Consider the following 26,759-nt stretch of genomic DNA (forward strand, 5'->3'; position numbering starts at 1 on the left):
TTTTAATCATTGAGCTTAATTCATTTAAAACAGAGACAGAAAAAACTAAATTAATAAAGCTCCCTCTACAAGACAGGGCCACAAAATTGAGTCATAATGTAGGACCCATCATAGTTAATATTGTAGTTTAGTGGGGCTAATTCCAGCATAAATTTGCAATGAATCTAATCACCAAAATCAATTGACATGCAGTGAACATGGGGCTTTTGGGGTCTTGAGTCCTGAGGCAGTTCCTCACATTTCCCAGTTTGTAATCCAGCCTTGAAGATGATGATATGTGTTGTATGACAAAAACATCTGTAACTATAGCTGTCAAATAAATGTAGTCTAGGGTAAAAAGTCTCTGCCTTGAAATGTTGTGGAATAAAGGCATACATCAAGCATCAAATATAAATATTCCAGTGAAGTAAAAGTACCTCAAAACCTAAGTATAGTACTTGAGTAATCATACTCAGTTACTTTCCACCACTGATTGTGGGTAAATAGTTGGCTGAGGCTTTAAGAGAGCAGCTGTATCTGCTACAGCACTGATGGCCTTCTGTGAACATCAAAGGACTTACTCAAAGTCCCTTAAAGATGTTCGGTCACAGTTCTACTCCAACCTAATTAATAACAATTCTGGCAACCCTAAGCATCTTTTTTCCACCATAAATCATCTCCTGAAGCCACAATCATCTTTCCCAATTGAGGCTACAGAAGAGCGATGTAACAGCTTCATTAACTTTTTCAGAGCCAAGGTCAACAACATTCGCTCTCTGATGTCCAGCTCTTCCTCTCTGCCTCCTCCTGTCATTGACCTTCTGTCTGGGAGCTCACCATCTCTACTCCATTTTACTGGTGTCAGTCAGAGCCACATTGAGGAAATCCTCAGGAAGATGAAACTCTTTACTTGTGCCCTGAACCCCATTTCCACAGCTCTGCTCAAATCATACATCCCGACTCTCAGACCCCCTGATCACGTTCCATCTACCATCAAGATTGCAGTCATCTGCCTCCTCAAGAAGCGCCCCCTGGACCCAGAAGTTCTTGCCAGATACAGACCTATCTCCAACCTCCCTTTCCTGTTCAAGGTGTTGGAGAAGGTGGTTGCTTCTGAGCTTCAGGACCACCTTAAAGACAACAACCTATTTGAAAAATTTCAGTTAGGTTTTCTTTCAGCACACAGCACTGAAACAGCTTTGCTTAGAGTTGTGAATGACCTGCTGATGGCAGCTTATGCAGGGTCCCCTTCTCTCCTGATTCTCCTTGACCTGAGCATTGCATTTGACATCATGGATCACACTATCCTCTTAGAGCACCTCCACACCTCCACTGGACTGTCAGACTTAAGTGCAGATTAAGTGGTTTCAGTCATACCTTTCCAGTAGGACTGTGTGTATCTCACTTGGAGGATGCAGGTCTAGATCGCTCCCTGTCACCTGTGTTGTTCCTCAAGGATCGAATCTTGGCCCCATCCTGTTTACCCTCTACATGCTCACCTTTTGACGTGTTATCAACAGACTTGGGATGTCTGCTCATTGATATGCTGATGATACCCAGCTGTACATCAAAACTGCCCTAAGCCCTTCTGCAGCCATGTCACACCTCAACCCCTGTCTTAAGGAGATAAAGGACTGGATGAGTACACATTTCTTCCAGTTAAACAGCAGCAAAACTGAAGCTCTCCTTCTTGGCACGCCACACTAGATTCAGTCAACCCACATACCTCATTTCACCTTTGACAGCCAGGACATCCCCTTTTACTCCTCAGTCACTAATCTGGGTGTTAGGTTTGACCCTCAGCTGACTTTTGATGACCATGTAAGACATCTGTGCAAAACCTCTTTCTACCATCTCAAAAACATCTCTAAACTGTGCCCGTCTCTAATCCTGTCACATGCAAACTTGTTCATGCCTTTATCTCCTCAAGACTGGACTACAATGTGCTTTTTACAGGGATCCATGTCAGGAGCATCCAGAAGCTCCAGCACATTCAGAACAGCACGGCCAGGATTCTGATGAGAGCGCAAAAACATGAACATATAACACCAATTCTGTTTTCATTGCATTCATTCATTGGCTCCCTGTCTCCTTCAGGGTTGACTAAAAAGTCTTGCTTCTCACATTCAAATCCATCAACAGACATGCACCTCCCTACTTACAGGAACTGATCATACCACAAACCTCTATCCGCACCCTCAGATCTGCCAGCTTGCTCCTCCGGGCCCCCAGTACTAAGCTCCACACCATGGGGGATCGCTCTGCTCTGCTGCACCATGCTGTTGGAACAGCCTTCCTAACCATCTGAGGGCAGCACAGACACTAGTCTCTTTTAAAAAAGGCCTAAAAACCTTTCTATCCAGGAAGGCTTTTTCATCTTAACTTTTATTACTATTGTCTTTATGCTGTGTGTTCTGGGTTATTAATACTATAGCGCTTTGAGTTTCACTACGAATGAAAGGTGTGGTACAAATTAAATGTAACATTATTATTATTATTATTATTGTTATTATTGATGTGTTTCATTATGGCCAGAGAAGATGGTTTTATATGACTTACACTCATGATACACAGTTGGGCTTTGAGGAAATGTAAATCCACATTTTCAGTATTTTTTTCCTTACTTTGTATTTATCATATCCCTTGATATTATCTCTTCTCATGTAGCTGTAGCTGCCAGTTCTGGAGGTACATTTATTCCTTTTAAGTTCCCACCATGGTGCCAAATGAAGTGGATGACCCATTCTCCTTTAAAAAAAATACAGTAGCTATTTTATATTGTACCAGTACTAGTCCATGTATCATGCCCTCAGGCAACCTATTCTCATTCTCAAGTCGTCACATAGGGACGCTTGGTCAGGACTCCTTGGTGTTACTTTTTAATGCACTGGATACCCCTTTAGCATCATTTTTCAACATGTAGGGTAGTCTACAGAACTTCTACAGAACTCCTACAACGTCTGAAATAGACACCTTGAGACCCATGACATCTATACGAGGTGAAAAATGTCCATATTCGGAGGTGGTGGGTTGGGTGGATGAGTAGATAAATAGTTAACAAAGAGTTGACTTTGCTAAACCTAACCAGACCTTAACCACAGCGTTGCCACACTAGAAAACATAATTAGTTTTTTAACAGTGACTTCTGTGACACTGCAGATTGAAAAATGGCACTAGAGGGGTATCCAGTGCATTAAAACGTGACGCCAAGGGGTCCTGACCAAGGGTCCATATGTGATGAGTTGGGAGTGAGAATGTGTTGCCTCAGGATGCTGTAATACATTACTGACCTTAGTCTTAGGTAATATATAAGTGGAAGTCTTTATCCCATTTAATAAAAGAGGGTTATAATTTTTTAGGATCATCCTTCTTCCTGATTTTTAAATTAGAATGTATTTTATGTTGTGTTGAACACATTGCTGATAAGTGATTGATAATGGCACACTCCACTGTTTTAATGCAAAAATATTAATTCCCCAGGATGTTACAGTAGTAAAACATCCTAGTTAATACTTATACATCTTGACTGGTAAAATATGATAGATTACAAGGCAACTTCATTTTACACAATAAAAAACTGGACCGAACAGCCAATAAAATATCCAACTATTCCATAACAGCTTATGTCTGGTGCCCATAAAAATATGGTTATAAAAATCTTTATTACTCTTGGCTTTACAGAACAATACAGGGAGAAGCCCTGCTGCTAGCTCTTTAGTATTATTCATTAGGTTCTGATACAGGCCAGTGGCTGTTTCTAACTTTGTGCATGTGTTTGTGTGTGTGTGTGTATGTATGAGTGGGTGTGTGGTAGGGCCTTTTAATAAAAAATGCCCCGCTGGGCTCTGCGTTGCCAGTTTGCCAATCAGAGCATAGCCACGATATGCAAATCACACACGCACACACACACACACATACACACCGACATAAACACACACACAGAAGCACGGGCGCACACACACAGTGTGAGAAGGAGTGTTTTGATCTACCAGGGCCATTACAGACATTTTAAAATCCTATGAATATAAAAAAGAGAGCGAGGGAGAAGGATGGAAGTGAGAGGAGGAAGATGAGAGAGATGGGCGAGAGAGCATCGGAGAAAGAGAGCAATATAACCGGGTAGGAAAGTGAGAGGAGACAACATTTTCTGTTCTTTTCTGTGCTGTATGCAACAGTTTATTATTTAGTTCTAGGGGAGACTGAACACAAGAATGCATCCGAGAGATTACATAGAAGATAGTCGATTAAATGGCTCCTTCTTTCCCTCTCTGCCATGATGCTTTGTATATTGTTCCTAGATATTATAACTACCGCTGGCTTGCAGAGGAGTCTGGTGGTGAGAGATGATGAGACATTCAGCACAAAGCCTGAGATTTATGGAAATGCTCAGTATCAATAAACATGAACCGTGATTGGTTGATTGAACAAAAGGCATTCAGCAATCAGAATAAATGTCAGCTCTTTACTCTGTGCAGCCAGATGATCTAAATGAACATTAATATAGAAAGAAACAGACTCTTCCAAACTCAGTCATGTTTCCAAACAATTACAACCATGGCTGATGACTAACAAGACAGTGTCATTTGGTGGATGGCGTGAGAAATTAGTAGACGCCAGGCACCGCATCATCCACTTAGAAAAACACAGTGGTCATATTTGTGAAATATCAGGACTCAGTTTGGTCTCGGACACTTAATTCACATTTGCAAGATGTTTGGAGGAGAGGAGAGGAGAAGAGAGGAGAGGAGAGGAGAGGCGGCTAATAGGGTGATTAGGGGGGAGGAGAGCTGCTGTTGAGAAAAAGACTTTGTGTTGGATTATTTTCTCCTCTTAGGAGCTTACAGAGAACCAGTCGGTGTTTTACACCTCAGCTCTTAACACCCCAAATCCCCTGATTTAGACTTAAAGTGCATAGAGAGGGAGGAGTGGAGAAAAGGGAGGATGAGGAAGAGAGAGAAAAGAAAAGAAGGTGGGAGAGAGCAAGACAAGAGAGACGAAAAAGAGGTGAGGAGAAGGAAGGAAAGAATAACAGATGACGAGTCAAGAGGGGAGATTAAGAGAACGAGATGTTAATTTACAGTTTACACTGTTTAACTAATCACACATTTGTTAGTGCGTAGGAAAAATGTTTATTTTGTTGTTGTTTGGAATAAACAAAAGAAATATGCAAAGAAAAAGCGTAACTACACAAATAGGTGAAAGAGGGATGTTCACAAATTGAGTAGCAGATAAATATACCAGACTTCTAGGTGCTATTTCCCACTGATTAAGGAAATAGCTAAGGTCTCAGAGTGACAAAAGTGTGTCGTGTGTTTGTGTGTCACAGGCTTGCTTGTCATCCTGTGAGTGTGTCTGTGCCACTGTGGTGTGAAATACTGCAGCACTGCTTTTGGCTGTGGTGTAAACACACAGCTTTACCTGTGAAGTCACATATGTCTCACCTCATTTTACAGCTCTGTGGTTGTCAGCGTCCAGGCTGGGGACCATTGCTGAGACGTCTCTGCAGGGTAACCTGCACAGATGTAGCTTATTCTTCAAAACATTTTACTGTATTTCTACCAGACAGCGGAGAGAGAGATTACAGTGTGACAAAGACACCCAGAATATTAAACAGTTGACATATAATTTTTCAAGTGGTAATCAGAAGACACTGGATAACCCCACCTTGAAGTTTTAAAATGGAATTAAAGACTGATGAACAAGCAGCTCATAACTTTCAATCATGTGTACTTTAAATCAGCATTATGCATATTTCAAAAGCAATTCAGCTGATTTGCAGATTGTCCCCCTTGTCAAAGTATCTTTTAAATGACATGAGAACATCTTCCAAAACCCTCCATGTAGTCCACTGTTTTTAATGCTCTAATATATTAACACTACAAACTACCATGGTGAGTGATAGTAGGCCACAACTGTTGTACAGTTAGATTCTCATTTTCTTAATTAAATTAATTAAAGTAAAGCTGCTGGTCTTCTATGTTAGCATAGCTTAAACCTGCATTCTCTCTAATGGCCATCGATTGTATAGAAGCCTATGAGAAAATGACTCTACTTCTCACTTGATTTACTACCTCAGTAAACATTTTCCTGATTTATTTACGGTCTCAATCACTAGTTTCAAGTCTTCTACAATACAGCATGGTGTTCATTTTGCAGCTGCTAGCAGCTAGCAGCTAGGATTAGGGTCAGCTCCACCCTCTTGTCCAAATATGATCACTTCTGGCTTCAAAAAACCAAGATGGCGACTTGGTCAAAATACTAAACTCAAGGCTTCAAAATGAGAGTCCACAAACCAATAGATGACGTCACAGTGGCTACGTCCATTACTTTTTTTTACAGTCTATGCCTATTACTCAACATTGTGCATGTTCAAGTGTTGCTCAGTAAACTGAGACCACATAACTTTTGAAAGACAAAATAACACACTCTTCCTCTTACAAATAAAAAGTTGAACTGATAAGCAATAAAACATATTTCCTTATTCCAATACACTGAAAAGTTTCGCTTCTACAGTGCAAAGCCTACTTAGTTAGTCTGGTATGACCAGTAGCTTACGGTGGCTAATGTTTGCTAATGTTAGCTTAGCTTAAAGTGTACATTACTGAGCGAGTTTGCTAACTTTATAACTCATCTTTACTTGTGCCACTGTTACACTATGTTTTAGCATGTCACAGATAAAAATTTTGATGATTTTATCACAAAAGCAAAACAGTCTAGCTCTCTTTGGGTTATCCTGGTTAGCTATTCAGCGTAGGTTACCACAGTGATCTACTCAAGTTGAGCACAAAGATATCTTGCTTAATGGCCCAGGCCCAGGGAGAAATGTTGCTTGTGGTCATATTTCAAGTTGTCTTATAAATATGTTTTTTAAGCGTCTGACTTAAGAAAGCTGTAAGAAATGAAGAGAAGTTCAATGTGTCATTTGAGACATTTTGCCTTTCCACTTGTGTCAACATTGGTCATAGTCTCACCTAAAGATATATAAATCGTAAAGAATGCTGTATTTAATACATTTTCTTGCTGGCATTTTTATTACAGATGTATATCGTTATTCTATAAGCACTGTTAATTTCAATTCATGCTTGTTGCACAGAAATATTGCAGTTGAATTCTGACAAGTTGAGCAAGTGGCTTGTTAGTTTAGTTGGGTAAGACTAATGAGCCAGCTGCTGACTGACTGCTCGTTAGCCACTTGTTAACGAGGAGTATAATTTCAGAAAGAGGATGAATTACTACTTTAACTAGAATTATTTGTCTTTTACTGCTGTATCACATGCATTATGTTTGAAAAGACAGAACTTCCAGCAATACTGGTGGCAAAAGTACCACATTAGTAAAATGCTAGTGGAACTCAAATAAAATACAATATGAATCAACATCATCAAAGACAATGTTGTTTGACCATAATTGGTATTGGTATTGTGTGTTGCTCAAGGAAACTGTTTCCATTACAGACCAATTCCCCTAAACTCTGCTTCATAATATTTAATTAGAAATGTGTGTGTAAGCTACATGTAATCTACATGAAATGTCCCATCAAAGTAAGAAAAAAACATTTGGTTGAAATGATGCCATTGATTTTGTGGATACAGGGGATTTATTTAGTCCTCTGGGAGTATGTGTGTGCGTGAATAAACATACAAATATATAGAAGGATACACACACACACACACACACACACACAATTGATGCCCTATTGTACTGCTGAGAACCCCTCCACCTCCCACCCATCATCCCCCCCTCTCAAGAGGCACTTATTTAGTTGGTACACAGGCGTCATGCTGAGAACCACACACAGACAGACCACACACACAGCGAGCACAAACACACACACTCAAACACATCCTGCCAACAGAACAAATCAAATATACTCAGCTTGAATTTTGCCTCTGCACACACACACACACACTCACACGCACACACCTGTCAATCATCCTCTTTTCCCTGCTCAGTGAACTACGCTGCAGTAGGCATAGAAGTGCATGTGTGTGTGTGTGTGTTTCTCTTTTATACTAATTAAAACAGAGATGCGAGTGAAACTATATAAAGCCTTTTTCGTTCCATTAATATTGCTGTGTGTGCATGTGTTGTGTATATTTATAAAAGGGGTTTTCTTTGCCACTGAATGTGTGTATATGAGAGAGAAAGAGATGGAGTCTGTGTGTGGGTGTATGTAGGAGGTGTTCTGTTCGCAATTAATCACAGTAGTGAATCTCCCTCCCTTTGTCATATAATATAGATGTCATCCACAGCAGTAAATCCACAGTGCTGTTACTAGGCTGCTGCTACATATGAGGTTCGAGCATTATTGTTTATCTTAATAGCATTTAATTACATTTGTTAAAGGTTGCTATTATATCATTGTAGTATACTATAATACATTTGAACACTTAGGTTGCATAGAGATCTGGAATTGTTGTTTATTTGATATTTCTGTTTTTACTGAGATATGACATGAATGCAGCATAACAACATCAGATAGATAGAAGCAGCAAGTCCATGGGTGATTTGAGTGGCCACAGCTGTTCAGACATGGCTGTAATTATATCAGAACAGAGAGGGACGAAAGATGTAGAAGTTTACCGACAGCAGAGATTACAGCTAAAAAGTTGGGAAAACGACATTAGAGGAGATTGTTGGTGGATATCATGGATATGGACGAAACCAAGTTATGATAACTTACATATGTATTGGTAAAGTTTGATTTTCCTTTTTTGTATTCTAACTTGTTAAAATCACAAAGGTTTCAACTTCTAATGGATTTAGTAGACGCTATTAGTACTTAATACTTGCACTGTGTTACAGACGCTAGTGGAACTGCAGCAAGTCTAGCGATTTGTCTTTTTATGTCTCAGCCACACAGGATTGCAGCACTAACAATTAGATTCTAGCCCATAAGCCTCACAAAGCTAATATTAACATAGTGCCAATCTCATGTGGAGTATGAACTCCTACCCTTGACTATTCAAAGCCTGCCTCACTCTTAATCATCATTTGTCAACTCCTCCTCAATCTCCTGTTTTTTTCACTGCATATATCCTATATTAGCTTAACCTGTTAAGTGGTACTGTCCCACTGTGGGACACTTCAGCCTTGATGGCATTATTTTCAGGATCACTCATACTCATTCTGACTTTCTGGTTGTAAAATGTAAATGTAAATGTACCTTTTAAATAAGTCCAGGGTTGTTACTGTAATCAAAAGGGTTGAGGAACAGTAGCCTTCTTATTTTGGGTATGTTATTTTCAGGCTCATGCATGAAAATGGGGTGCCTGGTAAGAGGTTAAACAAGACTGTGTCAAAACCTAATATATGGCTGGACTGTGGATGGGATAGTCAGTGGTAGTGTCTAATATAATATGAATTCCTGGATAGTAAATGTTCATCCGCAATTTTCATTAGTGGCCCCTGTAATATTTATTGTTAAAGTGTACTGAAGTAGGACGTCACATGACATGATGAAGCAATGTTTGAGTCAAAAAAAAAAAAAAAGGATGTAAACACAGTTGTAAGAACAATACTTTCCACTCATATCTTGGGATGTTTGATTTAAAAGAGAATTTATTGTAATTTTAATTATAACTATTCTAATTATCTGCTAATTCCTCCTGCTCTTTCATCTTTTTTTATCTGCGGATGTCTGTAAACATATGGTCTCATCCATATGTTTACGTAGGATTAACATGCTAGGCTAACAGTACGTAAGCTGTGTGACTTTATATCCGCGCCGTGACGTCTTTCAGAGACAAACACCATTAACACATCTGTCACCAGCCCAGCACAGTGCTGTTAAACCAGAAACACCACTGCTATGCCTTATTTGTATACAGTCTATGGGCTACACACAGCACAGCACTGGCTATGCTAAAGATGCTAGCCATGCTATCCTGTCTGTGCCGGAGCCTCCGTGTGAGAAGCTTTGGTTGGTAAATGTGTGTTTTTAAGACTTATTTTGGGACTGCACTCATGGGGCTCCATTGTAAACACCCTCTGAAGACGTAATAGAAACTGTGTTGATTCATTTTGAAAGTGCAACAGCTAATGGGGAAACTCCAACACTGGGCCAGTCCACCAAGAGTGAACTTCATTACTCAGTGAGTCAATGAGTGAGTCAGTCAGTCAGTGCCGGACACACATTCGGGGTTACAAGGCTGGTCTGTGGCCGGTCCAGCCAAAAAATAAGCTAATTAACCAGTAAACATGGACATTTCTGCTATCTTTTCATTATTTTTTGGACACAGTTTGTCAACATTTGTAAATCTTTGGTTCTTTTTCTCCACCCACTCAGGTGTTTTCAATTTGTTGCTTGATTACACCACCTCTTAGGACTGTGTGTGTGTTCTTGACAGACATTCCCCCCCACTTTCCTGTTAATTTTGTAACACCTTAAACTGGAATTATAGCTCCCCAAATACACATAAAGATCTCTGTGAACATACATAGAGAGGGGTGTTATGGGTAACCGCAGGTTGCATGAACACAGCAGCTCTGTATCTTAGAAATATTTGTAACAGTAAAGGGTAAGCATGCAATGCAAACTGAATCCAATAAATAGAGACACAACACAGACTAAGTGTAACAGTGAAGTACAATACGTTGAACGTGGTATATTTTGAACTTGGAGACAGCCAGTTGTTTCATGACATTTTTGTGGAATAGCCACATAACCGCAGGGAAATGATTCTTGAAGTCGGAAGTTTCGCTTGTCACAGACCTGAAGAGCAACTAGAAAAGATACTGTCATGGGGTGAAAGTGAGCAGGAATTTCTCGTCTTGGCATGCTTGATGGTGTACTAGGTGAAAAAAGAGATTCAATGGAAGGTCAGTGCCAGTGATTGTTACTGCTCAGAAGATCATGTGCTGTACTTCTTTTCATATGTGCCTGTATGTGTGCCTTTGTACAGACTGTAAGTGGAAAAAAAAGCCTCTCTCTGCAAGCAATGTGTGGAATCTAGCCAGGAAAAGACTTAACAAAAGAACAAAGCAAAGACAAGCTTTTCACTACTTTGAAAAGTTAATAATAACCATTCTCTCTTAAAATGGAACACTGCATTTTAGCTATCAACTTATCAATTGTGTAGAAAACTCTTACTAATTTTAGTGGCACAGCTCCTTCAGATGGATGACTCTGGGTCATAATACAGATTGAAGCGTTTAGCTTGGCTAGCTGGCTCCAGGATGTGATCCATCAGAAAACAAGGCTAATGTTTTCAGCTAACCCACTCCTGGTGCAATTATATGGTCCACTGGCATTGATCATAGCTCCTCTTCTTCAATCTATCCTCCTCGCTCCCTCTCTCGCCCCCCTTTAATGGCTAAGTCAGTGTTAAATGTTTGATAAATGAGTTTTGAGACCGCTTCCCATGGATTTATTAAAATTCTATAAAAATCTCTCTTGAGTGGGTGTGCATGTGTGCTAGAGAGAGGGAAAGTGACAAAGAAAGGTGGAGTATTATACTGTGTGTGTGTGTGTGTGCGTGTGTGTGTTTGTGGATATCATTTACTCTGATTTGTGAATAGACTTGGCTGCATCAGTTTTTTTTTTCTTTTTTCGGCCACTTGGAGTCAGAAGAACGCCAGAAAAAGGCACACAGCCCTGACACTTCACTGTTGTATTGCTAATGCGCTAACGAACATTTGCCTATTTACACCAAGCCCCCAGGAACAGCGCCAGGCTTTAAAGCCAATTGCACATAGTGGTCAAACCGTGTAATTACAACTCCTGCATCTTGGTATCCAGTTCTCTTTATACGTCCATGATTTACAAATTCAGCAGTCTCAGAACAACATTAGCATTCACTTAAAGCGTTCATAGACATGTGACAAATGTTAGTTCAATATTCTCTCTCCTTTTAGGTCTATTTTGGTCTGCACTAACTCCTTGGAAATAGCCTTTATCTGGCTGTTAAGCTGTTAAGCTAGGTGTTTGTCTTGCTAGCTCGTGAGGAAGGCTGAAGAAAGGGTGCCATTTGGTGCTAAACAGCATACAGTGAGTTAATCAGAGATTTTTGGCTGAAAATAGCTGCTGCTGCTTGAAACAAAGTCTTATGTGAGAGGTAAGAGTGAAGTAGGAGTAAGACTGAGTATTATATGTGCTTTTAGCAAGAGCTTTTAGCTGCAGCATTGGGTGACAGTTCTCTGTGAGTTTGTGACTGCAGGCGATCAAAGCTCCCAGGAAGTGTGCCGGGCTGTGAGGCCAATTTGACATAGTGGCCAAACCGTGTAATTACAACTTTCAGGTGCACATGATGCACACCAGCCCAAAAAGCATTTTTCCCACACACAATCATTGGAAAAGCAGTGGCTGTAAAACGGTGAATAGTAAATTTTTTTGAGCATCACAACTCCCTCGACATTGCAAGTTTTATTATCAGACTTTGATCCATTTGGTCCGATAACATTTGGAAAGTCTGGAAGAGCTGCATGATTAAATTATCTTATCCCCATTCAAGTGAGCAGAGAGCCAACCAGAAGTTAGCCGGCTAGTCCAGCAGAAGTCTCTAGTGTGCATGATCTATTGGCCCAAAAATCAGGAAGTGTGAGCAACATCTGGGTAAAGCAGAAAGCTGATTGATTTTTTGGCTTCATGTGCCACTGAGCAACTTTCATAGGAATGAATGGGACGCCATCTTTGAGCCCGGTATCCAGTTCTTCTTAATACATCCATGGGGCGACCCCTTTCACATTACAAGTAGTCATTTGATTCAATGTTATTATAAAAATATTCATCAGTGGAGCTTTGAGAATTTTTTAAAATCAAAATTCATAAGGTGGCTGGTTGAGTCATCAGAGAGAAAACTAAAGCACCATACTGTGCCAGAATAGGGGAAAGAGACTCGCTCGTACAACTTATTTTGAACTTAAAATGACCCTCTTTTATAGTGAGGGAACAACCACAATCTGAATCTTCTGGTCATAAGTAAAGCATTAGATACACAAAGAGACTAACCCGCACACGAGCACAGACACACATCCTAACACATGCACATGCTAGTGGAAGGCCAATTAGCGCTGGGTGAAAACGACAGGCTTATTTGAAGCAATGCTTAAATGACGACATTTAATTGGATGGTAAATCAACTCCTTATCTGCTTCTCAGCAGCTTGGTGTGGGGAGAACGAGATGAAGAAGGAGAGGGAAAGAGAGAGAAGGGGTGAAGAAAAAAGGGGGATTGTGAGGAAGAGGGGGACAGAGAGAGAGCAAGACAGAAACAAATGAAATGAGATGAGAGAGAGGTGTAGAGAGGAAGAGGGAAAAGTGGTGCATGTTAATGTGTTTGTGTGTACAGTAGTATAATATAACCTTACCTGGCTGTAACGCCAGAGTGGCAGCTGTGGAACTTTATAGTGATAGGAAGCATTAGAGCAGAAGACAACAACAGAGGAAGACTACCATGACACAATGATGGATCTACGTCATGGAAACCAGAATAAATACTAAAAGAAGAAGTCAGTTTTCTCATACACTTTCAGCAGCCTATCACAGGTGTAACTAATTAAAATAATGATGGCTCAGTTCTATTTAAGTGTCCCATAAAACCGTGCCAGAAGGCAAGTATGCACAACAGCAGGATCCTGTAACATGTTCACCTAAACGGAATGCAACTATTATGAATGTTATTTATTACACCTGCATGTTTCTTGCTGTCACAAAAAAAGGTTTACTTTGGCTTACCACCAATATATCTGTCAATATCTAACATTTATCACCTGTGACACATCATTTTACTGGTGATATATTCTCATATATTCCAGAAATATCCAACAAGAAATTCCAGCATCAGTTATCTTTAATAATTTGTTTGGCAGAGTTTGACACTAGAAGGCTGTTTTCACACTCATCTGCTGAAGTTTCTCTGCGCTAGTCGTTTAAGGCGTGTACCTACGTGCGTGATTTGTGACATCGCATCTAGTTTGGAGCCAATCACAGTCCAGCATGCAAATTGACAAGTGTGATGGGGAAATATGAAGCCTCCAGTGAACATATACTCAGAGTGGACTTCACAGTGAAGTGTCTTGTGTCCAGCAGTTAAAACTTTTTAGATGAACAGTATTTGCATATTCACGGTTTCTGGGCTTTTTAATGAGGGAGAAGAAGTAGATGTCATTTTAGTTTTTAACAAGATAATTAAACTTTTTTGGTGGAAAAACCATATCAGACACAAATTATTATTCCAAGCAGAGTTTTCTTATAAATATATATATATATATATATATATATATATATATATATATATATATATATATATATATATATATATATATATATATATATATATATATATATATCTTAAAACATGTCTGGAGGGGATCTTTAACTTCATTGTTCAATTGTAAAATATCCCCTCCATTTGACACAACTCTTTGGACAGATTATGAATTAATTTCTCAATATGTCGCTACAACCAAATATCAGCTGATACATCACTATCAGATTTTTATACTCTGAAATATCAATATTGGTATTACCTCCAAAAATCCGGTATCATTCAATATCAAACACTCACAACTGCAGGCTTAAGGAGTGGCTGCAATAAGTTTGTTGTTTTCTCCTTTATAAAGAAACATGACTGTGTTCATCTTAAATGTATAGAAACGTCTCTAACCAATCCTGCAGCACAATAGACTTTCCCACTGTTCATCTTCAATGATAGCTATAGGATGAAAACTACTTTAGTGAAACCTGTTTTTTTTTTTGCAGTTAATTGAAATATGCATATAATATCACTTTAATTTTTAAGAGTTAAAGTCGGAGGACACATGAGGCGATACTCTCTCTTTTTATGTCTGAAACAAACAATCTGTAGATTATTAGGCAGGCTGACTCATGCACAAACATGCACACATATCAGTGTACACACTGAATCACACAGACATGCTCTCTCCCGCGCACACACACACACACACACACACAACTGTTTACACACACTCACACATGCAGAGTTTCCTCTGAGGGCAATGCTTGTGATCTATCTAGCATGCTGGTAATCCCAGTGATGGCGGTCACTCCAGCTCTGTAAACAGCTGAAATATGGATGATAAAAGGAGAAGATGAAACTGAATAAACGAGAAGCCTGTGGACAAAAAAATCCTTGAAGATTTTCCAAACCCTGTTGGACCTCAGACTGAACCGTATACGACTCAAAACTTCAATCACACCAACTGGATGATTGACAGTTTTCATTTGACTTTGACATTTTTTATGACAGCAAAGCAACAGTTTTTCTCTGTGGCATATTTGGGCCTCTCTGGTGTTGAAGAGGACCACGTTAAAAGATGAAGTTCACTTACTTTGTGTAATTCAGCCGACAATCTAAGCCTCTTCCTAGTCGGCTTCTGAGAGAATATCCTGAGAAAACAGTTTGAAAATAAAACAGAAATTGGAGAAGATGAGTTAACGGCTCTCGGAGGACAGCTCTGCAGAAAGTGTTTACATTCATCAAGCTCCAGATTTGATTCTGTTTGACTTTGTCTTTAAATCTTTCCGTTTCTTTAATCCTCATCCCTTTTCATTTCTCTTTGTTTCTCTTTTCTCTCCTTCATCTTCTCTGTCTGCCAATCTCCAAGTCAAATTTGACTCTCTCTCTCTCTCTCTGTTATTAGATATGAATAGACAATGTCTTTTGGGGTGTTTTTTATTAATTCATATTTTGTCATTCCACATGCTTTCACTGAGTCATTCATTTCTCTCTCGCACAGACACACACAGAGAGAGGGGAGCCTGTTTCTTCAGTCTTAAACCAATTACTATAATTACCTCTTAATGATTTTTAATTCCAGTACAAAAGAAACAAGACACTCTGGTGGATTTGAAACATGAAAAGACACAGGCATATAAAAATATAAAAAGAAATCATTTGAGTGGAATCACATTAAATGTGTTAGTTATGCAGTTTTATAGGTAACTGCTTGTGGAGTGTAAACTGGCTCCTCGCTAATATTACAAATTAATGTAATGAGCACCTTTAAGCCAATCAGAATGGAGTGTCAGGCCATAATTCATGTTATATGTGTACGTGTTTCAACTGAGAAACAATCCAAATTAAAGAATAAACCGAGCTATTTATAGAGACTGACAAATGAATATGTTTCCATCAATATATTCAACCGTTGCATTCATTAATATCACCCAGTCTGTTGACGGTTATAACATTTAATACAGAGATTACATTGTAAATGATTAATCATTCAGATTTACTTCAGTGTCGCAGTGCTGCTGTCTGCTCTTCACTGTACATGAATGTTCATAAACCAAGGACTGAAAGAATTCTGCTATTAGCAGTTCATGCTAACGTCCTGATGTTAAGCAGGTACAATGTTCACTGTAGATTAGCATGTTTGCATGCTAACGTTTGCTAATGACCACAAAACAAAGTACAGCTGAGGCTGATGGGAATGTCAATAGTTTTGCAGGTATTTAGTCATGAACCAAAGTATTGGTCGAATTAAATTGTTTTTTTTCCAAATGATGATGATGATGATGATGAAAATATATTTAACGAAAAATGTGCAAAAATACATTTCAAGCAAAATGGCATTTATGGGGATTTGTTGCATTTATTTACTATATTCTGACATTTTATAGACCGAACAGTTAATTGAGAAAATAATCAGCAAATAAATCAATAATGAAATTAATTGTTGGTGGCTGTGACTGTATATGAATGTAAGCTTTTGTATCCTTATGTACCTGTCTATGAGTGAGTCTGCCTTTGGGTTGGTGGTTGTGTGTGTGTGTGTGTGTGTGTGAGAGAGAGAGAGAATTGGTGTGTTCATGTGTGTAGACGTCTATCTATCTGAGCAGCTATTTCAGACAGAAAGGATTTCTGCCTCAGTAATTGCCTCGGCTATATTTTCCCCCCGAATCTCTCTCCCTCCCTCTCTCTCTCTCTGTCTCTCATTTTTCTTTGGTATCTATTTTCTCTCTGAATTTTGTCCTTTCTCTTCCTGCAGACTTCCTCTCTGGCTCTCGCTCATCTTTCATTTCTCTTTTATATTCACTTCATCTCTTAGTCCTTGACATTAACCGTGATCTCACAATAAGATCAATTAGGGAAACACACTCACACATGCACACACATGTCCATTAAAATCCATTAAAGCCAGTTTCTAGTCACTGCGCTAAGAATAGACGTCTATCTTTTAAATGACTAAGTGATGTGATGTTTATCATAATACATACAGTGTGCCATCTGGTTTAGAGGTCCATACTGCAAATAGGAAACAAACACCAAACACTGGTAGTGTCAGCGCCACGCTCCAGTGAACTAAACACAAGTGTGATGGACAGGGATGGTTAAAGTGAGGCAGGGAGAGACAGATGTATAGACGGATGGATAGAGACAGAAATAGACAGACTCTGTGAGCCTGAAATCATATGAGTGTTTCCATTTTTGTCTGTCAGCCGTGTTTTATACTGAGGCGGGAAATCACATTTAAATGTTCATTTTTACATCCATCAAATATGGCACCTTATGGTGTGAAACAATGATGATAATGACACAGGAAGTGTCTTATTTTGCCCACTTCTTGTCAGTTTGGGACAAAAGTGTCTTTATTATACTGAAAGTGTCATATGCAGTGTCTTTATTTGAATATATCACTGTCAGATTAATGGATGATACCTTGATAACCTAGAGAACATTGTTTTATTTTAAAATACAATTTTCAATTTAGAATTTTCTGTGTGTAAGCATTAGCAGGATATGCATCCATGTAATTTAGATGCTATCAAAGCAAGTGCTACAACATCAATTATAAATATAGCCGCAAGCGGCAATTTGCGGGTTCAAACATTTTCGCGCTCAACAGAAGGAAGCAGCTCAATCGGCCAGAATTATAGCCGCGAGCAGCAAGGAGCGGGTTTCAGGCTTCACAAAGCCGAGCAAAGTCACTTCAGCTAGTTTGATTCTGTTTAAAGAAGAAGTGAGACCAATCACACATGTGTTTCATCAGTACAATGTATGCAGGAAAAACATTCTAAATTCAACAAAGATGTCCAGATAGTAAATAACATCTTATCGTGTCTACCGCTTATTAAATGCATTGGGGAGCTCATTGATGAAAAAAATCTATTTCGTGAGAGAAATCAAATGAAAATAACACATTTCAATGAAAAAGGTCAATAACTTAATGAAATCAAAGTGTGCATGTGTATTCCAAAAAAGGAAATACAAACTAACTCTTCTGTCTTGTGTCAGTATCAGTCTGGAAAGAGTCCAGATCAGTTTCTGACAGCTCAGACAACAAGAGGGAGAATTCCCACACAAGTCATTTTTATAACTCACACTTTAAATATTACTGAGTCACATTATCATTTATTTAGTTACATCGTGCACAACTGTATCTCCTGTTTATCTGACAAAGCCTAGCGTGGCTTTGTTTATCTGAATCAGTCATCAGTCTGACTACATCAGAGACAATAACGCTACAATGGTTTACTGCCAGTCACAAATACAGGAGACAGCGCAGTACAGTCATTTGTTGTTATTCATTGTTGTTATTACCGATTCATATTATAAATGTTATCATGTGGAGAGATTATCAATATTATTACATTATGAATCTGAATAAATTCAGAGATAAAACAACATTGTCTCTTACTGTTCATCCGGTTCCGCAGTAGAGAAACAGTTGAATAAATATCAGGAACAAACTTACTGAAGGCCAGCAGATTAATATAAGCTTGAACAAAGAAAAGTCTTGTGAGTTTCATTCATTACAAACATAAAAAGACACGAATATCTCATATTTTGGCTTAAGTTTCAGCAAAGTTAGTCTTTGAATTGCTGCTTCTGCAGTCTTCACTTCCTGTGGAGTCAACAAGCAGAAATACGGACAGCACCACTCTGCCATTGTAACCCACATTGTGGTTGGAAGGAGGGGGTTTTACACCTGTAGTGATGAGAACTAACATACAGAAAAACTTAAAGTGCTTACAAGTCAAAATGTTGGTCTGAAAAATCACACAACATTCTGCTGATCAGGTGTATTGTCAAAGATTTTGGTAACATCTGTTCCAACACTGAGCAAAAAGGAAATGTTGTGCAGTCCCTCAAGGCCGTATGCTAAATTTGGTGATTGCTCAAAAATTGTAGGAGGAGTAACAAAAAAACAGATATGGACAAAATTCTCAGTGGTGGAAAATCTATTTAGGCACAAATGGGCGCGTCTTATATGGATAAATTCACCTGGACCCACAGAATCCAGGAAAAAACAGAAACAAAATTTTGTTTGTGAGGCTTATGGTTCAAAAGTTATAGTCCAAAACGTAAAGTAATTTGTTAAAACACCACCATATGGCTGACATGGGTGATTATCAGTGGTGGGAGTCATAAGAACCCACCTACCAAATTTGGTTGGTTTTGGACTTATGGTTGCTGAGCTTAAGACACTTTTAGCAGAGAAAAATAAGAATCGGAACAAAAACAACTGGGTTCTACCGCTTCGGAGTTTGAACCCAAAACACATAGTAGGGCTGTCATCAAGTTAGCTTTCTTTGTATTTTCCCAAATATTATTAACATATCAGATGTATTGCTCCTTTCATTTCTTTCCACCATCTACACATATTAAATATTAGAAAAATTCAAAGCTTTCCTTCTTTCTTCTGGAATAACACTGCCAACTTCCTGTTTTAAGCTGTGAAACAATTTGTTGTTGTGCCATAAAACAGATTCCTAACCAAACTGTGTGACTATTACATAATATTATTGTAACATTTTTGATTCAAATGCCACAATTAAAATAAGTCTTACGTTGTAGACCCATTGAATATGGTGCAACGAGAAGCAAAGTGAGTGAGTTGTGGGATAGCAGTCGACGTAGAGCAGCCCAACGATGCAGAAAAAGGGAATACTCGAAGTAGAAAATGTTTAACTTCATGAAAAATGAGGGAAAAATTTGGAATTTTCCAAAAAAACTGACAAAGACTTGTAGCTTGTGCACATTGACACCCTGGAGCAGTGCTGGACAGTGAGGTGATCTTGGTGTGGTGGCCACAATCAGTACTGCAGGATCATATGTTAAACACTTGACCAAAAAGACTTAAACAATCATTACAAAAATAGCCATAAAACAGCTTTTTCTCAGCATCACAAATACCCTGAAATGACTCTGTATTGTCAGAATTTGATCCATTAGGTCCAGTAAAATTTGCAGTCTGGTGGATCTGTATCAGTAAATTATTTGATGCCATCGATGTGTGTGGGGACCCAAAGGGAAGTCAGCTGGCTTAGCTGTCTCTAACACACATGCTCTCAACTGGATTAACAGAGTGACAACAGAGAAGTTGTGGACATTTACCATCAGACTAAAATTTGAAGAAGCTGTCTTAAATTATACTAAATTAAAGTACACCTCATGTATTGAGTGTATAATAATAATGAAACATGTGGTTCATGAAAGAATATCATTATCAAGTAATATTGAACCACATGTTGGTTCACTATTACACAATACAAATGTAGCATGTCTGTTTGATATTGTTATAACCTAAGGGTGAAGGTAGCCTCAGATCTTTGTTTTGTTGGAAAGCACACGTCTTCGTTCGCCCACTCTGGTTTCCTGTTGACTCACCGTCCAATTAATCTAATGCTGATGTAGAGTAACATGCAATTGTGGAAGCACAACTCATGTCTCGTTGGTGAGCTCAAGCAGTTTTTACTCCACATTCTACCACACACACACACACACACACACCAGCTCGGATCACTTTTATTGTTTTGTTGTTTTAACGGTCAGTGCTTTAAGGCTGAAGATGATGTCATCCTCCTCATCGTGGTTACTAAATTGTTCCTCTGTTCATGTTGGTGCTATTAGTAATGGTGTGTGACAGAGGTTATGGTGCTGTAATATGTCAGACATGAGTTCTACTGTGAATTGCTCTCAGTCTTTCAGCCTTTCTCTCTTCCTGCAGCTGTTCCTCCATCTCTTTGTCCTTCTTTAATGAGCCTGTTTGTTGGAATGATCCACGCCAAGAACTAGCCCAGGGAACTGCTTTATTTTGTTTTCAATTACTTTTTGGAAGCGATAATCCGGCAATGGATAGTTATTCTTGTGTCTTGTAGGTTTTAGCTAACAAAGTCATGTGTTTCCAGCAGCAGCAGTAATGGTTTGTTTGGAATAAATAGAAGAACTACTCTGTTGTTTGCATGAACAGCAATACACACTTTGGCTGAACTGGCAAAACAAAGAGTTGCAGCTCCAGAAACTTCATTATTTGGCTTGTGTTTTAAATTTGTTGTTTAATGGTTGAGTTTTCATTGTTTGCCATGATATTTTGCAGTATTTTTATGTTTTACCTTTTTTGTTGGAGTTCCACCCCTTTCTGAATCGACAAGCCAGTCACCTGGTGTAATGCCACGTCAGTCCAGATCACTTTGATCAGTTTAATAAGAACAACTTTATTGACAAGGGTGCATGTTAACACAGATTTGCAGTGTGCAGCCATTGAACTGTTAAATTCAATCTGAGTAGTTCCATATGACTTAACTCCAACTGCCTCTTTCTTCCTCTTTAAATGAAACTCCAGTCAGTCCCATGAATTGTTGAGCTGAAATGGCCCAGCGGTTAACGCAGCACAGGCCAAACCACAGGCATTTTATGGCTTTTTCGAATTTTAAAACTGAGCTTTCAAAATGTTCCTCCAATACTTTCCCCTGCCCACATGTACAAACCAGTGTTCTTAAATCACACAAATATATAGGAGGAGGGTAAATATAATTCTTACTATATTACATTGTCTTAGACACCCAAAATGCACGTCTTGTTCTTCCTTGTAAAAATTGTAAAAATAGATTTACAACATGAGCAACAAATAGACTACTTTAAATGAATGTTTTGGAGTTGACCCCTGCTCCTAACGGTGATTGCACTGAGGTTTTTGGCATCTAAGATTTGGACGGTGGTGTCTATTTTTTAACCTTTCCAAAACCAAATGAGAAAAGTGTAAGGAATGGATCACATAGTATGTTTAAGATACAATTGTTAGGATGCCTGGCTAACTAGCTTAAGACCTACAGGTGTAGCCTGCTGTTATGTATGTTTACAGGTTACATTACAAAAAGCCTCATTCACGCGCTGTCAGGAAGCCATTCTAGGAAGTTGTGAGAGTTTAGTTAGCGGCCACGTCTACTTGTTATTGGATTTGGGGAGGTTTATACTCCAACAACTCTGGTCATCTTTACCAGAGATATTGCTACTTTTGCTAAACACTTAACAGTCAAATAACAGTCTGCCCTTATTTATCATAATTACAATACTCGGATTAACTAGATCTACACTGCAATACAAGGGTAATGTTCCCTTGTATTTCCATATCTTCTACCAGACCAGTCTTGTCATTCTGTGTACAAATAACATGACTTCACACTTTCAAATTGCATGCAGTGCATACGTCAAAGTCCAATTTTGCATGCAGGTGATACGCCAATCTTTCCCAGAGAAGTGACATGAGTAGTGTCTAAAAAATCATCACACACATATACCGAATAAGGCAAGCAACCATTTCAACAGTTGAATGATCATAGAGCGCCATGTGAGGTGATGTGAAGGTATCAGGAATAGCACATAGAGACAATGTATCGCATTGCGTTGTCTATTAGAAATTATGTTTGTTTTGTTGTTCTGTTGTTTTCAGACACAGACATTTTTCATTTTCCTGGTCAGAAACAGCAGATACATTTATAAAAGACTTGATTTTCTTTCTCCTCTTTATAAAACAGAAAATAAAACTAATGTTTGAACAGTAGCACTCAGGAATACGCAGGTGTACTTAGTAAAATAGTATTTGAAGATATCAGCAATAAAGTGTACTACTGTTATTACTGAAATAAACAGCCTTTCTCTCTCTCCTCGCTGCTCTCCACGCCTCCGTGGTGCTGAAAGACACGCAGCGGCTATTTTCAACTGTTTTTAAATTCTTATTATTCATATACTTATTAATAAGGATGATAATGAATAGTAACTAAATCGAATGCTTTATAAATGTTGTATCTACTTTTTGGGACCACAAAAACTGTTTACATTTTTCTTTTTTTTTCACATTGGTACCTCCCAGCAAGCCTATTGGCTGGTGCTCTCAGGCACTCACCTGATGCGATATATGGATAATCCGGTTTAGTTTACTTACACACACACATACACATTAACACACACACAGGGGCCTATTTTGGCCTAGTACAACCATAAGCAGCAGACTTACACTTGATTATCATTTCTACCGCGGTTCATGTTTGTAGCAGCATGGTACAATGCCCTTAATGTACGTCCCATCTAGTGCGAGTCTTTATAACAAACACTCTGGGATTGTTAATTAAATAATCCATGATTTATAGCTGTCCTAGTCACTTACCTCGGTTCATACCAGGTTAGTTGGAGTGTGGTTGGTTTGCTTGAACACCTTCTGGGCTCCTGGCTGTGAATTTAAGCAACTGTCCAATCAACACAGAGATAAATATCACGCATCAATCAGTAATTTAAGATGCAGCTCCATGGTAACACCGATGAAACAGCCGGTTTTCAAATGCCAGAAAGACTTTGACCATAATACATTTTCCTGTTCATCTCTGTTGCTGTCGCAGTGTTTTGGCGTGAGAATTGTTTGGGCAGTGTGAGAGTGTGAGACTGAAGATGAAAGCGTTCATCAAACGCTAGAAGTGTGAGAGTTGGCAACCCTATGATTCCTTTTTTAAAACCCTTTAAAAAGTGCCGTAAAAAGGGACTTTTATGACGCTTCAACCAACTCATGGAGCTAACGTTAGCTTAAAGAGCTAGCTAGCTACAGCTGGTAAAATTTGCTAGCAACAGTTGTCATTTCACACGATAAATCGATGGTCTTCAGCTAGAAATGAGAAATCTGCTTTTGTCTACCTCTGTCTGAAATCAGAACCCATTGTTTCAAAAAATTACTAAGAATTTCGAGTGAATCTGTCACGGGTATTGTTGGAAACTGCATATGTACCGTGCGAGGATGGAAAGCTTGACAGGCGGGGAATGGGGCTTCACAAATGGTCAATTATGATTGTGGTGTGGATGAGTCTGTTTCACTTTTTCATTGCTTATAACTCTCTGTTCCTGCTTCACATGTAATGTAATGGTGCTTTAAATAGGATTGAAGTCAAGTCTCTCTGTCTCTTCTTTGTTTTCTCAGGTCAGCCTACCAAACGACTCCAGCTGTGTTGAAGAGATTCTGCGGGTATGTTGCTTGGGTAATGGGTACACACACACACACACACGTTGCACTGATTATCAGCTGTTTTCTGTTTGCTCACAAAGACCTTTGAGACAGTCTGATTTTAGGAAGGAAAGACAGGGGAGAGAGAAAAAGAGATGCAGAGGGAATGAAAGGCAGAGGGAGAGAAAGAGGGAGATCTGTTGGCTTGGTCAATGATTAAACAAGTTTTTGTTTTTGTAGAATGACATCATGCAGAAATCTTTTCCACAATGTTCTCCTCTCCTCTGCCCTCCTTTCATCTCTCTCTTTCTATCTCACTCTTTTCCTATCTGCATGTCATCAAAATTACATCAAGCAACACATTTTTTCCACAATTCCCCCTCTTTTTCCTTTCTTGTCTTTTTGTTTTGTTACTGTGTTTCTTCACAGTGATGTCAAAAAGAAATGTTTTCCCACTAATCTTCTCGCCAGTCAGAAGATTTGCCGCTATAAAGACGAGGACCTTCTCCGAGTGCTTTATGTCAAGTTATCTCTCTCCTTCCTCACTCTCTGTCTTCTTCGCTGTATTTGTCTCTATCTCCTCTTTCTCCTTTGTTGTATCACTCACAGTGCTATCTCTCTCTTTCTCTGTCTGTCTTCCTCTCTTCATCCCTCTCTGCCCTCTGTCATTCCCCTCTCTCTCTCTCCCTTTCACAAATCAATATGCTGGCCAACAGGCTGTGTGACAGATAGTGTGCTGTGAGCTGCATGAAAAGCCTTTGTCAATAATATTGGTGCGCTATTGAATTCAGTCTGTGGTTTTTAGCCGTGTCAAGTGGAAAGATCAGGGCGTTCAAAATGTGAGGTGAGGTGAATCGGAGCGGAGGCCTGTGGCTCATTTTTCCCTTTCTGTGACGGCACAGCTACAAGTTGGTTGTCACAGAAACATTGTTGTTTTGGATGTTTTCACAATTATAGGTAACAGTGTGTATCAGAGATATTGTGTACAGAGGAAGAGCTGCTCAAACTGACTTCAAAGCTTCAAAAGACTAGTCTAATTTTCTTACAGTGTTTGGACCACCCTCTGATGTGATAAAAGAAGCCACCTCTCTGACTCCCATATATACATTTATATTTTAGCCTATGGGATGTATAGCATTATCCAAATCTACAAAAATATATTCATAAATACAAAGATGAAATCAGTGAAACACCTTCCCCTTTTGCCTCCCTGTAGTCTATTATTTTCTACATTTTGACAGGTCAGGAGACAAAAAACAATTCTTTGTTCAAAGGGTCAGCTCACCAGCTCAAAGACATAATGTCTGACTTACCTCTAGTGGTATCTAATCATGAAGGCAGTTTCGTTTTTTATGTTTATTAGCCGGGTGTTAGGCTGAGTCAGGCACTGCCAAGGTGGCCAGAGCCACCCACTTTGAGCTTCAAAACCGCTCTTCAGAAACCAATGGGTGATGTCACGGCAGTACGTCCATATTTTTTACAGTCTGTGGTTGTAGCCCACTCGCTCGCTGTGAATTCTCCGGAGAATCCACTGCTGTATTGATACATGGGCTCAATCGGACATTACACAGACTTTGGGCACTGGCAGGCTAAAGTCTGTTTAATGTCTGGTCCAACTGCTTCGGACATTTGCGTTCACACATACAGCTCCTATGGGTAATGTCCGGAAAATTTCAGGGTTGTATTGCATGTGTAAAAGGGGCTTTTGAGACTTCTGCCTGCAGCCTGATACAGTAAAGGTGAATGGTTTTCACACAACACCAGAGACAGCACTGAAGTGTCCCAGTTACTCTGGGTGATCACAGGTATTGTTGTAGACAATTTACATCGAGGTCTGTGGATTATTCTGAGTAACCAGGACAATATTTCTGGAAAGATACAATGCTTTTAAATTTTTAAATGTCATTTTTCAATGCTGTGAGCATCACAAATTATGTTCCATTTACATCCATTTTACTGGGGTGTCAAACAGAAATGTAAGAGACAGTTTTCTCAAAGCCTGGAGACACGACAACCAAAACTATCTACATAGATAGTAGAGGTAAATCAGAAAATAATAATTTTTGTTTCTCTCTTGGTTTTGGTTTTTTGTCATTTGGGTTAAGCAAATCTTTAAATGTTTAAGGTTTACTCATGGTCATTGTATTATTGCTGTTATGGCTACCTACTGTTTCATTAACTTTGCACAGTGATTTTGAAAAACAAACTGTTAATGTAACTATATTTGAGCTTTAAGTATTTTAACACACCCTCCAGCCAATCAGAAATTAGTATTTAAACTACTGTAAGGTGTAAAAGTCTTTACTCCATAGCCTTTAGACTTCTCTTAGAAAATGTCTTAGACTATGTCATGTCTTTGCAAATCTCATGATTACATTTTATTTAATGATTTTGTGAGATTTTCTCTTACTGATGGCAATCCTTGTTAATAATGCCTAAAAACAGCAGCACCAAGAAAAAGCTAAATATATAATGACCTTAGATATGTTAGATCTACAGATCCATTTTTTCCCACATTACCCCCGATGTCCACAGGATGCACCACATTCCAGTTGTGCCGTGGCTCAGTCACAATTCCATCAGAGTTTTGCCTCTCATCCAAAAGGC

General features: G+C 39.0%; 1 protein-coding gene across 1 annotated transcript in view; it reads left to right on the forward strand.

The window, feature by feature from the left end:
* The window catches only part of aff2 (AF4/FMR2 family, member 2), a 164,502-nt gene that overhangs the window by 70,204 nt on the left and 67,539 nt on the right, over positions 1–26,759 (forward strand). The window contains exon 5 of the mRNA XM_044363728.1: positions 24,129–24,173. Within this exon, the coding sequence (XP_044219663.1) occupies positions 24,129–24,173 (45 nt within the window). The remainder of the gene's footprint in view (positions 1–24,128; positions 24,174–26,759) is intronic.

The sequence above is a fragment of the Thunnus albacares genome, chromosome 10, assembly GCF_914725855.1.
Source record: "Thunnus albacares chromosome 10, fThuAlb1.1, whole genome shotgun sequence".
NCBI classification, from domain to species: Eukaryota; Metazoa; Chordata; class Actinopteri; order Scombriformes; family Scombridae; genus Thunnus; species Thunnus albacares.